Raw genomic sequence first — 14,289 nt, 5'->3', positions numbered from 1 at the left:
TGGCCAACAGGGATGTTCTTGTCCCATCGCGCACTAGCGCCTCCTGTGGCGGGCCAGGCGCAATGCACGCTGACACGATCGACCAGGTGTACGGTGTTTCCTCCGACACATTGGTGCGACTGGCTTCCGGGTTAAGCAAGCAGTGTGTCAAGAAGCAGTGCAGCTTGGCTGGGTTGTGTTTCAGAGAACGCACGGCTCTCGACCTTCGCCTCTCCTGAGTCCATACGGGAGTTGCAGTGATGGGACAAGATTGTAACTACCAATTGGATACCACGAAATTGGGGAGAAAAAGGGGTAAAAAAATATATATAAAAAGTGAAACATTTAAAAACGTAATTGTTTTTTATAAAACTAGGCCTATACTAAATATATTCACGTCACCAAATAAATAATTAAAACAAACCGTTTTGCAATGAAGGTCTACAGTAGGCTCTCTGTAGGGTAGCACCACCATTTTCCGTCCTCCTCTGGGTACATTGACTTAAATACAAAACCAAGGAGGCTCATGGTTCTCCCCCCCTTCCATAGACTTACACAGCAATTATGACAACTTCTGGAGGACAACCTATCAGATTTCTTGCAGCATGAACTGCAATGTTGTCCACCGAATCAAAGCATCAGAGAATAAATCTGGTACTAAAAGCATAAGCTACAGCTAGCTAGGACTGCAGTGTATAAAATGTGGTGAGTAGTTGACTCAAAGAGAGAGAAAGTCAATAGTTGAACAGTTTTGAACAAATTAGTTTCTTTAAAAATGAAGGAAAAGCAAGAGAGAGAGAGAGAGAGAGAGAGAGAAAGAACTATAAATAGTTATATCATTTTTTTAAACTTTCACTTTCATTTAGCTAGCTAGTTTAGCCTACTAAAACACCCGGCACCAAACAGAGGGATACTATGTTAGCTATCTGGCTATGGCTATCCAACACTTGAACTCTTCCAAGTCAAGGTAAGCTTTTGGTTTTATTAAATGATTGCTACTGCGTGTAACTTATTGCTGACTGTACACTGTACTGCATGATTGTAGCGGGTTTACTAACACGTTAGTTCTAGTAGCTATATTGACTATGACATTTCTAATGTTGTTAGCTAATATGGTGACAACGATGTAGGCTGTGTGTAGCGGTTAGCAGTTATGATAGGACGGTTTGGCTTGGAAAGTTTTTTTTGCCTGGTCACAGACAGCTGATGTGTTGTGCACTGAAATCCAGAAGCGAACGGAAAAGGTGGGAGGAGGAAAGCGTGTAGATGCGAGAAGGAATTATACAACGATCAAAATGTTCATGCTGTTTGTATGTGGCTGCTATGAAAGTGAACTGTGTTTGCGTGTGATCAAGGGTGTATTCATTCCCCCGATTCTGTTGATAAACGTTTCTTCAACAGAAGCAAACAGAACAAAACAGGGATAAACATACCTGAATTTGTCCAATAGAAACTCTTCTTTTCAACTAGTGGACTAATGATTACACCCTATATCAGCTAGATGCAGGCAAGAGTGTGCAAGGCGGTACTGAATGTGTCACTGTCACCTCTATTACTCACATTTTTCTCTCGACCTGTGCACCTACGTTGTAAACTTTCATTCGTAGGCTAGGTTTTAGCAACCTCATGATTGGTATTGGGAAAATTTGAGGATCATGTAGTAGCCTAAAACTATCAATGTTACATTGAGCTGGGTGAATGGAATATGAATTACAGTCATCCAATATGCTGTAATAGAAATAAGGCCATGCTCATAAAAACAGAATTGGCCTCCCTCATCTTAAACATCAGCAACCACCGCTGGTGAAATACTGCTTGTATAACACATAACACGTTACATGATATGCTCATTCACATTTTCTCAAGAGAGGCTGACAGAAATAAATAATATTTCTCCACTCCTGTTCCTGAGACAAAATTAACATTTGTTGTATAATTTTACTGCAAGAAATGCATAATTCTGCATGAGTTAATATTATATTTGTGAGAGGTTATTGGCCTACAGTCAGTGTCCATATTTCAGTTACGATTCTATATACATTTAAATGAGGAATATTCTGTTTATTCATGGGTACAGGGATACTCGTGAGCGGGATATCAAAGGTGCATGTAAACACGTTATCCAAGACTTTAAGCGGTGTATGCGCTATGAATACTGTGCGCATGTAAACGTGGTCACTATTCTAATCCAGCACCACTAACACATCACTAAACGAATCAAAGGTTGAGCAATTGAGCCTGGGAATTAGGTTAGAGTTGAGTAGGTGCAACTAGTGTGCTAGGCTAGCACAAAAAGGCGCACTTCTAGCATCTCCAGCCAGAACCCAGCGCATGCGCGCGCACAAAACCCCAATCTACAAGCGTGACTCATGAATTTCTGATATTCCCGCGCTCATCACGGCAAACAAACGTGGCTAGCTAGCTAGCGTTAGCTCTTCTGAGATATATATATTATTATTATTAGAATTGTTTTTACAAATGGCAACTGTACATAAATCTATATGGACGTTGAAACGCTTTGGACGTTTTTTGCCTGGGACCAAAGAAGACGGCGGTAATCCATGGAAGGTGACATGAAGTTGTCTAGTCGTGAATTTTGTCCAACGTCTGTGTTGTAGGAGATTACGCTAGCTAAAGTTAGCTACCTAATGCCACTCGCTAGCTAGGCTAACCAAACGTTGTTTACAAATGTAGGCTAGTTTACTACGTTAGTAAATAAAAGAGTTATAGGCCTACACTTTACATTATGGTTATTGAATGAACTTGCCTCAGATGTGATGTGAATCATCCAGCTGTAGATGTTGAAAATGTGTCTTGAAACTTCTCTAGATGTTTGAGCCCAGTGAAAGCGCGGGTGAATTGGTACTCACCATTGTGGAATCTGGTCATATGTTGGTGTCCCAAGGCCACGATCTTCTGGTAAGTGAGTTGAGGTCTAACAACATTATATGTCCTTTGATGTTAAAAAGTAAAGTCATTCCTGGATGGATCTGGATCTAGTTTTTACAGTCTTTGAGCAGGACTCGCACATTTCATGCATGCACATCTCTAGGCCAAATAACAATGTATCCAAATAAGATAAAATACAAATAGAWTTTCCCCCAATATATTCAATAACTCTCATTATATACCAAATTATTGCCAAATGTACATTCCATAGATATAATAACTGTTATTGTCCAACCTGTTGGCCTAATTACACTGACTGTACAAAACATTAGGAACACCTGCTCTTTCCATGACATACTTACCAAGTGAATCCAGTTGAAAGCTATGAACACTTATTGATGTCACATGTTATATTCACTTCAATCAGTGTAGATAAAGGGAAAGAGACAGGTTAAAGAAGGATTTTTAAGCCTTGAGACAATTGAGACATTGATTGTGTGTGTGTGCCATTCAGAGGGTGAATGGGCACAACAAAAGATTGCAGTGTCTTTGAATGGGTAATGGTAGTAGGTGCCAGGTGCACCAGTTTGAGTGTGTCAAGAACTGCAACTTTGCTGGGTTCTTCACGCTCAACAGTTTCCCTTGTGTATCAAGAATGGTCCACCACCAAAAGGACAGCCAGCCAATTTGACACAACTGTGGGAAGCATTGGAGTCAACATGGGCCAGCATCCCTGTGGAATGCTTTCAATACCTTGCAGAGTCCATGCCCCAAATAATTGAGGTTGTTCTGAGGGTAAAAAGGGGTGCAACTCAATTTTAGGTAAGTGTTAAAAATGTTTTGTACACTTATTTTTATTATCAAAGTCTAAGCTTAGATCTCCACTATTTGGCTTATAGGCAGATAGCCTAGCTATGGATACAATTGTATGTTCTTGCAACAATGTTGAGAAATTACTTGATTCCAAGTCCTTTGAAATACAGGGAATGAGAACAAGTACTGAACACCAGCTATGTTGCTGCTGTACTTTTTATTTTATTTATTTTACAGGCAAGTCAGCTAAGAACAAATTCTTATTTTCAATGACGGCCTAGGAACAGTGGGTTAACTGCCTTGTTCAGGGGCAGAACTACACATTTTTACCTTGTTAGCTTGGGGATTCGATCTTGCAAACTTTTGGTTACAAGTCCAACGCTAGGCTGCCTGCCGCCACTATTCTGTGCACAGAATAGTGCCTGTGTTAGTGTGCAGTTTATCCTGTGTCTTCTCAAGGTTCACTGCCAGACTCTGTGTGCAGCTGAGAGACTCAGCGGGAATGGCTGTAGAAACACAATGGCCATAGCTGCACTATGCCACATCGAGTGCTGGATGGAAAGTGACTACAGCCATCTTGCTGAGCCAGGGTGCCAGGCAAGGCTACATGCTTATTCAGGTCAGGACACAAAGTGCTCTCTGACAAAAGGGGATAGCGGTCATTGATAGATCGGCGCCCTTAATCGTAACGCTCTTGAGTATCTTTCAGTAAAGGGAGTTTACAGTAGTACACAGTGGCTGATGCCAGGGGAGTCCCAACTGAATGATGATGCCATATTAGGATGCACCGTGCTGGAGGAGAGAGAGGGTTATTGAGTGTAATCATCATCCAGATTACTCCTGATTCTAAGATATGGTTTAATAGGGTCTTTCTCTCAGTATTTGGAGGAAGGAGGGGATTGGGATTATAGAAAATGGAACGTCTTAACCTGACTCAAAAAATGATTGGCTATGCCTCAGAATGACTTGAAGACAAGTCTTGTTGAAATTATGTAATGTGATGCCTTCCTGATATAATTTTCAACTAAAAATACAAATTTGATGTAATCCCTTCAGAACATCTTCAGCGGAGTAGGAACATTGAAATCTGTTTTGAATCTGGAAGTACGGAGCTGAAGTGTAATGTTTTATGTAACAGAGCTGAGCTGAGTAGAGTATCCATCCCTCCATTGTGCTGAAGTCCATTTGAAGTGGAGAAACATAACTTGCAGTATCTATATCACTAAGAAGGATATGTTGCTATGGTAAAATGTTATTCCAAATATCATGTCATAAAGCTAGCATTTCCCAGTGCTCAGGCCAAGGTCCAACACATTTTCTATCATTAATAATGTGCAAAACGCAACTACTGTCTCCTGTCAACACGGCAGGTATTATTGACCTATATTTCGCTGGTACATTTCAACGCAAATTCCAATGCTGAAGAAACTACTAAACAGAATAGTGTTTAAATAGATTTGTACTTTAGTTGATGTTAAATAGTTATAAATTGTAAGGTGTCAGATGACATCTGAAAGTATTCAGGAAAGTGTAATTTTTCACTTGGTTAGAAAAGTGCTGATTCATACTTGGAACTAAACTAACACCTGTTTTTATTAATTGTAGCCTAATCATGGAGAGATTTCTACTCAACAGACTTTAGCTGTGTTCGAATACCCATACTAACATACTGTATACTACATACTTAATGAGTATATACTACATACTATTAGTTCATTTTAGTATACTGTAAACAAACCGTATCGTTTCAGTTGAGCGTACTAGAGCTTCGCCTGTCTACCTGAAGTTGATGTTGTTGCTATGCAACCTCTTGCTAGCTTGTTAGCATAAGAAATGACTAGCTAAACATTTTACGATTTCGGTTGTGTTCGTAAATTCTATCTGGAGTGCCAGAATGTGCTCTGGGCGTTTGTAAATCCAAATTGTCAGATTGTCCGTTCATAAGTTCGGAGCGTTGAGAGCGCACACTGGACGCTCTGGCCGAGGAGTAGGGTTGATCCGAGCGTTCAACGGCAGTTAAGCACCCAAGCTAACGTTGGCTAGCTACTTCCAGACACAAATGAGACTGAGAGAACACCTCACTCTGACCATTTTACTTGCCCTAGCAGAGCTGGTTGTGCTGTTTTCATGTTATCTAGAGTGTTGGTGACTGTAACTGCTACTGGCAACAATATATTTATGCTTTTTTTGCCGACGTTTACTGACACCGGCCATATTCAATGGGTGTTGAACATTCGTGAATTCATCAGTTATTCTGCGCGAGAGTGCTCTGAAATCGGAGTAGATAGCCAGAATGAACAATGTCCATACCACTTAGCTAAGAATTATATAAATTATCAAGTCAATAAACGTTGGGTAGTTAGTTAGATAGCAGATAGTTAATATACTGCCTGGCAAGTTTGATGTATTAGTAGCCAACTAACGTTAGGTACAGTTGAAGTCAGAAGTTTACATACACTTAGGTTGGAGTCATTAAAACTAGTTTTTCAACCACTCCACAAGTTTCTTGTTAACAAACTATAGTTTTGGCAAGTCGGTTAGGACATCTACTTTGTGCATGACACAAGTAATTTTCCCAACAATTATTTACAGACAGATTATTTCACTTACAATTCACTGTATCACAATTCCAGTGGGTCAGAAGTTTACATACACTCAATTGACCGTGCCTTTAAACACCTTAGAAAACTACAGAAAATGATTTCATGGCTTTAGAAGCTTCTGATAGGCTAATTGACATCATTTGAGTCAATTGGAGGTGTACCTGTGGATGTATTTCAAGGCCTACCTACAAACTCAGTGCCTCTTTGCTTGACATCATTGGAAAATCAAAATAAATCAGTCAAGACCTCAGAAAACAAATTGTAGACCTCGACAAGTCTGGTTCATCCTTGGGAGCAATTTCCAAACGCCTGAAGGTACCACGTTCATCTGTACAAACAATAGTACGCAAGTATAAACACCATGGGACCACGCAGCCGTCATACGCTCAGGAAGGAGATGTGTTCTGTCTCCTAAAGGTAAACGTACTATGGTGTGAAAAGTGCAAATCAATCCCAGAACAACAGCAAAGGACCTTGTGAAGATGCTGGAGGAAACAGGTACAAAAGTATCTATATCCACAGTAAAACGAGTCCTATATCGACATAACCTGAAAGGCCGTTCAGCAAGGAAGAAGCCACTGCTCCAAAACCGCCATAAAAAAGCCAGACTACGGTTTGCAACTGCACAAGGGGACAAAGATCGTAGTTTTTGAAGAAATGTCCTCTGGTCTGATGAAACAAAAATAGAACTGTTTGGCCATAATGACCATCATTATGTTTGGAGGAAAAAGGGGGAGGTTTGCAAGCCGAAGAACACCATCCCAACCGTGAAGCACGGGGGCGGCAGTATCATGTTGTGGGGGTGTTTTGTTGCAGGAGGGACTGGTGCACATCACAAAATAGATGGCAATTATGTGGATATATTGAAGCAACATCTCAAGACATCAGTCAGGAAGTTAAAGCTTGGTCACAAATGGGTCTTCCAAATGGAGCATGACCCCAAGCACATTTCCAAAGTTGTGACAAAATGGGACAACAAAGTCAAGGTATCGGAGTGGCCATCACAAAGCCCTGACTTCAATCCTATAGAACATTTGTGGGCAGAACTGAAAAAGCGTGTGCGTGCAAGGAGGCCTACAAACCTGACTCAGTTACACCAGCTCTGTCAGGAGGAATGGGCCAAAATTCACCCAACTTATTGTGGGAAGCTTGTGGAAGGCTACCCAAAACGTTTGACCCAAGTTAAAGAATTTAAAGGCAATGCAACCAAATACTAATTGAGTGTATGTAAGCTTCTGACCCACTGGAATGGCTCTAGCCCTCACCCTCTGATCCAACAGGTCCCAGACGTGCTCAATGGGATTGAGATCTGGGCTTTTCGCAGGCCATGGCAGAACACTGACATTCCTGTCTTGCAGGAAATCACGCACAGAACAAGCAGTATGGCTGGTGGCATTGTCATTCTGGAGGGTCATGTCAGGATGAGCCTGCAGGAAGGGTACCAAATGAGGGAGAAGGATGTCTTCCCTGTAACGCACAGCGTTGAGATTGCCTGCAATGACAATAAGCTCAGTCTGATGATGCTATGACACACTGTCCCAGACCATGATGAACCCTCCACTTCCAAATCAATCCGCGAATCCGACCATCACCCCTGGTGAGACAAAACCGCGACTTGTCAGTGAAGAATACTTTTTGCCAGTCCTGTCTGGTCCAGCGACGGTGGGTTTGTGCCCGTAGGCGACGTTGTTGCCGGTGATGTCTTGTGATGACCTGCCTTACAACAGGCCTACAAGCCTTCAGTCCAGCCTCTGTCAGCCTATTGCGGACAGTCTGAGCACCGATGGAGGGCTTGTGTGTTCCTGGTGTAACTTGGGCAGTTGTTGTTGCCATCCTGTACCTGTCCCGCAGGTGTGATTTTCGGATGTACCGATCCTGTGCAGGTGTTGTTACACGTGGTCTGCCACTGCGAGGACGATCAGCTGTCTGTCCTGTCTCCCTGTAGCACTATCTTAGGCGTCTCACAGTACGGACATTGCAATTTATTGCCCTGGCCACATCTGCAGTCCTCATGCCTCCTTGCAGCATGCCTAAGGCACATTCACACAGTTGAGTAGGGACCCTGGGCATCTTTCTTTTGGTGTTTTTCAGAGTCAGTAGAAAGGCCTCTTTAGTGTACTAAGTTTTCATAACTGTGACCTTAATTGCCTACCGTCTATAAGCTGTTAGTGTCTTAATGACCGTTCCACAGGTGCATGTTCATTAATTGTTTATGGTTCATTGAACAAGACCTGGAAACAGTGTTTAAACCCTTTACAATGAAGATCTGTGAAGTTATTTGTATTTTTACAAATTATTGTTGAAAGACAGAGTCCTGAAAAAGGGACGTTTCTTTTTTTACTGAGTTTATATACTCAATTCACGTCACAAATAGTACGGTTAGTATGAGTATTCGAACACACCTTATGACTATATCAAAACTAATATTTAGTACAACAACATTCAGCCTCCAACAGCTGGTTGTTTGAGATGGAAGTTATCTTTCCAAAGACATACTGATGGCATGATGCTGGTCACAGGGTCTGGATGGGTTTCTGAGTCAATAGAGCCCCCTGCAGACATGCTTATGTCATTTCAGATAATTTGAGATTGCTCCTGCTCCTGCTAACCAAAAGTAGACCTGTGATTGCTGTATGCTCTGTCTGATACTATTAAATTTACTTTTATGTCTCATGGAAGACATGAGGATTAGCTATGTTCCCTATCCAATATGACTTTGCTTTTACTACTATGACTTTTGACTGTTTGTTTACAATTGTTAGTTTGTCTGATTGTTGTGATTCCGCATTTTTCAGGATGGGTTTTCCTTACTTGATGCTCCAAGCTACCTCAAAGTTCAGCAGAAATCAGATACCCTGCTGTTCCGTCTGACTGTTAAGGTGGGTTGCGAAAGTTATATTCTTGGAGATATGTCATATATGGATTGTAAAGCCTTTATTTGCTTTAAGAAACAACACCAATTTTTAAATAGTAGCTAGCTAGAGTATACAAGAGTCTACATACCAAATTGTATTATTATTCTAGCACCTAGTTTTATATGAAACTTAGGCTAATGTTGACTACAAGGCAACACCGGAATTTTAGTCGGTCATTTCCTCAGCAATTTGTATAGTGGCAGATTTATTTACAATAGCCAGATTTCACACTGACATGAGTGTGGCAGACCTGATGTTTGGCAGGGGTGGCTGTGCTGAGACAACAGTGTAATTGGTCATTAAATGGCCTGATTTAAGGGGATCTGAGGCCTGACACGATGCATTTTAACAGTCTTGGAACAACTAGCTGGCTGTGAGCGGTGCTTTGGTTGCCCATGTTCTGCCAAGGGCCTGGCTTGTGAGTGATATGTAGGCTAAATAAGTGTTCTAGATAAGTGCCACTGATGAATTGTAAGTGGCGTGTCAAGCTTGTAGTCTGCTGGTCAAGATTGTCTCAGTAGCGTCGAAGAGGAGATATAGGCTAGCTCTCAAACGAAACAATGCTGTGTATGTGCAGGGGGAGAGCCGTCTGATCAGGATGCAGTTCAGCGGCAGCAGGGCTGAGGCCCTGGAGGAGTGTAGCAGTGCAGTACTCAGACTGAAGGAGTACCTTCCTGTCACCACACAGGGGGGGCCACCACCACCACTCAGCTGCCCCCCAACACCCAATCAGCCCCCTACCAAGACCACTGCACAGAATCTACAGGTACTCAACAACACATTCAAACTGAAAACATGTAGCTACGTATTGCATCATGAAAGTGTATTTTGGAATCTGAATTGGAACAGCTCCTGCAATACACTAACTAATTGAAATGAGTGCATTGCATGTTTGTTTTTTTTCACCTTTGCTGCTGTTCTTATTTTAAGAATGTTATTCTTCATAATGTATGAGGCAAACTATAGTTGAGGCACCAAAGTTGCTGTTGTTACAGTAAGAATCACCCACTAGATGGTGCTATTTACAGGCATGAAAACAATATAGCTTCTTTAATACTGAACGGCCCTGGAACCAACTAGGTTAATATGGATTTTATGTATGAATCAATGACAATGTGCAATATGTTAATCCTTAACCTCCCCACACAGAAGGGGGAGAAATTAAACCAGTAATAAACACCATCACACACATTTGAAAAGCTCTCAGTGAGGATGAATGAGCCATGATGATTGAGGGAAATCATTCAATAAAGGATGCAGCTATGATGCAGCTTAACCTCCCTTGGTGTTGGCCTGTAAAGTCCTGTGGCATTAGTATCATCTCTTCTAACCTTGTCATCAGGCGGGTGCTGGGGAGGCTATGGCTACTGAACCTGAGGTCGTCCAGGGCTCTTTATCCATCAAACGTCTTACCCAGGTAGGTTGGTACTGACGCAACACAGTGATTAGATAGATGACTGATGAATGCTGAGGGTGATGATTCATATAATGATCACTTGATGGAGTTTGACAATCGCGCAAGGTGAATAAATAGTAGCTATTTAACATTACTACTCTCACCCACTGAGCTTGAATGTAACTTACACTTCATGGGGTTGTAGTTATTCCCCGCAACTACTGAAGTGTAGAGTAGGCCAATGAAATAATGAACACCTAACTGACTTGGGAGGTTATAGTTAGCCAATATCATGGCTTTAATTGTATATAAACAAATTAACAGGTCCCTGGTCTTTTTATTTTTTCCCCAGCACTTCCTGGGCGAGCATGGTCTGTCCTTGCCCCTGGTGTACCGCCACAGTGCTCTGTCCCGTGGGGAGCTGGAGCCCTTTGTCCGCCTGTGTCTCTTGGACCCCAGCTTCCCTGCCTTTGTGGAGGAGGCGGAGGGGGAGCTGAGGAGAGTGCTCCAGGACTGAGGAGCTGAAGCTCATCAACACAAACAGCCAGAGGGAGACAGGTCAACTCACTACACACGGTACACATGTGGGAGGTGGGTTGTGGAAGAGTTGGGGGATGTGTTGTTCTTCATGCTGCTGATTGTGTAAATGTGTGCTGGAACATAGTGACCATTGTGTTGTAGGAGAATATTTAAACCGGCACAAACGTTGAGGTTTCTAGAAAGGATTTTCGAGGCAAAGAAACAAAATGTATTTTGGAGGCTTTTATTTTCAAAAATGTATTGGTCTCGTATGTTATTGATCTGATGTTTTATTGTGGCTAGAGATACCGTAGCTCCTTCCATTCCCACCCTAATGTCGGTCCATTTGCACTGCAATACACATGGATACACTGTATTTATAGGACAGGAGTCATGCAGCTACAGCAGTGCAGTTTGCTATACCAGCTTCCATGTGATCCCACAATATTAAAGCTTCACTGAGAAAAACAAACTACCCCCAATATATCTATATATGAATACATATTGCATAGGATAATAGCCATGCTGTACAATTTCAGAAAAATAAAAATGAATGAATTAAGTTGGGAAATATAAAATGTATTTTTTTCTTTACATACAGTATTTGCTATTGTTTGAACACTCGTACCTCAACATATACAAGACATCCTAAGTTACTCTGAAAAATAAACACTTAATTGTCATTTTATTTATAACTAGATAGATATATAGTAGTCATTTTCTATAATCATTTTCAAGTAAATACGGCCAGACATTGAATCCCTTGCATCACATTTTCACTATAATGGCTGTTAAGAGTGTACTTTCCTTTCACTAAATCAAACATAGTTTAACGACAATGAATTAGCTGTACAAAGTTATTTAAGAATATAACAGTATTTTTCAGTTCAGGACAATTTCATAAAAAAACATAATTCCTTTGGATGCAAAATAGCCACACAGACATGAGGGAAAACAACAAAGTCTATTCTGGGCATCCTATTGCGTAATAATTTGCATGCGTTTTACATGATATGTTATACAAAAAGGATCACCTCTGGTTGGAGGACATGATAAAATTAATAAAAGAGACATCAAACGGCACACAAAAAAAGATGTGCACACCTTTCGTGATGGAATTAGTCATCTCTCCYTCCAGGACTGTTCATGTAAGACTGAATAAGGCATGCTTAAGACAGCCATCTTGTTCTTTTCTGCCAGTGTTACGCTGTTATTGTTTTTTCTCATAAGAGAGAGACGAGATATGCTTCATTAAAAATTGCCTGGAGCTCCCTCCTCAGATACCTTCATGTGGTCAAGATATGCAGTTAGTCATCTGTTAATGAAAATCAGGGGGGAGGAAGGAATTAGTATACCCTGTGCACATTATCACATTCCTACAGTATATCACTTAGTTCCCTGTTGACTTCCATATGCCTCAGATTCCTTTTTCTAAAGGCCAGAATACTCACTACAACGAGTAGCTTCTCGTTTTATAAAGGTCGGAATAATCACTGCAACGAGTAGCTTCTCATTTTATAAAGGCCGGAATACTCACTGCAACGAGTAGCTTCTCATTTCGTATTCCTCTGGCGCACGTTTTTGTCTTTGTGGTTGTTTGTCGAATTTGTTTTCCTAGTGAAGAAATAGCAAGAGTTTAGTCAGTTCCAGGGGGAAATTATGATATGTACACTACCGTTCAAAAGTTTGGGGTCACTTAGAAATGTCCTTGTTTTTGAAAGAAAAGCACACAAAAAAGTCCATTAAAATAACATCAAATTGATCAGAAATACAGTGTTAATGTTGTAAATGATTATTGTAGCTGGAAACGGCAGATTTAAATGGAATATCTACATAGGCGTACAGAGGCCCATTATCAGCAACCATCACTCCATCACTCAATGGCATGTTGTGTTAGCTAATCCAAGTTTATTATTTTAAAAAGCTATTTAATCATTAGAAAACCCTTTTGCAATTATATTAGCACAGCTGAAAACGTTTGTGCTGATTTAAACAAGCAATAAAACTGTCCTTCTTTAGACTTGTTGAATATCTGGAGCATCAGCATTTGTGGGTTTGATTAGAGGCTCAAAATGGCCAGAAACAAATAACTTTCTGAAACTCGTCAGTCTATTCTTGTTCTGAGGAATGATAGCTATTCCATGGGAGAAATTGCCAAGAAACTGAAGATCTCGTGCAACGCTATGTACTACTCCCTCCACAGAACAGTGCAAACTGGCTCTAACCAGAATAGAAAGAGGAATGGGAGGCCCCGGTGCACAACTGAGCAGATAACAAGTACATTAGTGTCTAGTTTGAGAAACAGATGCCTCACAAGTCCTCAAGTGGTAGCTTCATGAAATAGTACCCGCAAAACACCAGRCTCAACGTCAACAGTGAAGAGGCGACTCCGTGATGCTGGCCTTCTAGGCAGAGTTCCTCTGTCCAGTGTCTGTGTTCTTTTGCCCATCTTAATATTTTCTTTTTATTGGCCAGTCTGAGATATGGCTTTTCTTTGCAACTCTGCCTAGAAGGCCAGCATCCCGGAGTCACCTCTTCACTGATGTTGAGAGTGGTGTTTTGCAGCCTCCCACTCCTCTTTCTATTCTGGTTAGAGACAGTTTGCGCTGTTCTATGAAGGGAATAGTACATAGCATTGCACGAGATCTTCAGTTTCTTGGCAATTTCTCCCATGGAATAGCTATCATTCCTCAGAACAAGAATAGACTGCCGAGTTTCAGAAGAAAGTTCTTTGTTTCTGGCCATTTTGAGGCTGTAATCGAACCCACAAATGCTGATCCTCCAGATACTCAACAACAAGGCTAAAGAAGGCCAGTTTTATTGCTTCATTAATCAGAACAACAGTTTTGAGTTGTGCTAACATAATTGCAAAAGGGTTTTCTAATGATCAATTAGCCTTTTAAAACGATAAACTTGGATTAGCTAACACAACGTGCCATTGGAACACAGGAGTGATGGTTGCTGATAATGGGCCTCTGTACACCTAGGTAGATTTTCCATAAAAAAATGGTCAGTTTCCAGCTACAATAGTCATTTACAACATTAACAATGTCTACACTGTATTTCTGATCAATTTGATGTTATTTTAATGGACAGAAAATGTGCTTTTCTTTCAAAAACAAGGACATTTCTAAGTGACCTCAAACTTTTGAATGGTAGTCTATATACAGTTGAC

At 41.1% G+C, this 14,289-nt stretch overlaps 2 protein-coding genes across 3 annotated transcripts in view; one reads left to right on the top strand and one right to left on the bottom strand.

Moving 5' to 3' along the window:
• The first annotated feature begins 2,366 nt into the window (after window positions 1-2,366).
• Window positions 2,367-11,205, top strand: LOC111969335 (meiotic recombination protein REC114-like). Its single transcript, XM_023995398.2, has 6 exons — window positions 2,367-2,547; window positions 2,809-2,898; window positions 9,080-9,163; window positions 9,777-9,965; window positions 10,542-10,616; window positions 10,948-11,205. Exons 1-6 carry the CDS (start codon window positions 2,458-2,460, stop codon window positions 11,110-11,112), a joined length of 693 nt encoding a protein of 230 aa, XP_023851166.1. The 5' UTR covers window positions 2,367-2,457; the 3' UTR covers window positions 11,113-11,205.
• A 776-nt stretch (window positions 11,206-11,981) lies between these two features.
• Window positions 11,982-14,289, bottom strand: part of nptnb (neuroplastin b) — a 38,234-nt gene continuing 35,926 nt past the window's right edge. For both annotated transcript variants that reach the window (XM_023995395.2, XM_023995397.2), the window contains 2 exons: window positions 12,652-12,728; window positions 11,982-12,429 (listed from right to left, as the gene is read on the bottom strand). In XM_023995395.2, coding sequence (XP_023851163.1) covers window positions 12,668-12,728 — 61 coding nt within the window. In that variant the 3' untranslated portion in view covers window positions 11,982-12,429; window positions 12,652-12,667. The remainder of the gene's footprint in view (window positions 12,430-12,651; window positions 12,729-14,289) is intronic.

The sequence above is a fragment of the Salvelinus sp. IW2-2015 genome, linkage group LG10 (genome assembly GCF_002910315.2).
Source record: "Salvelinus sp. IW2-2015 linkage group LG10, ASM291031v2, whole genome shotgun sequence".
NCBI classification, from domain to species: Eukaryota; Metazoa; Chordata; class Actinopteri; order Salmoniformes; family Salmonidae; genus Salvelinus; species Salvelinus sp. IW2-2015.
The sequence above is the reverse complement of the archived record's forward strand: the minus strand, read 5'-3'. Positions and strand labels throughout refer to the sequence as shown.

What these genes read in the sequence shown, in the direction of transcription:
- LOC111969335 (XM_023995398.2), top strand. Translation starts at nt 2,458, where the DNA reads ATGGCAACTGTACATAAATCTATATGGACGTTGAAACGCTTTGGACGT. An exon ending in TGTTCCGTCTGACTGTTAAG is followed by an intron (nt 9,164 to 9,776) that starts GTGGGTTGCGAA and finishes GTGTATGTGCAG; the next exon opens with GGGGAGAGCCGTCTGATCAG. An exon ending in CCATCAAACGTCTTACCCAG is followed by an intron (nt 10,617 to 10,947) that starts GTAGGTTGGTAC and finishes TTTTTTCCCCAG; the next exon opens with CACTTCCTGGGCGAGCATGG.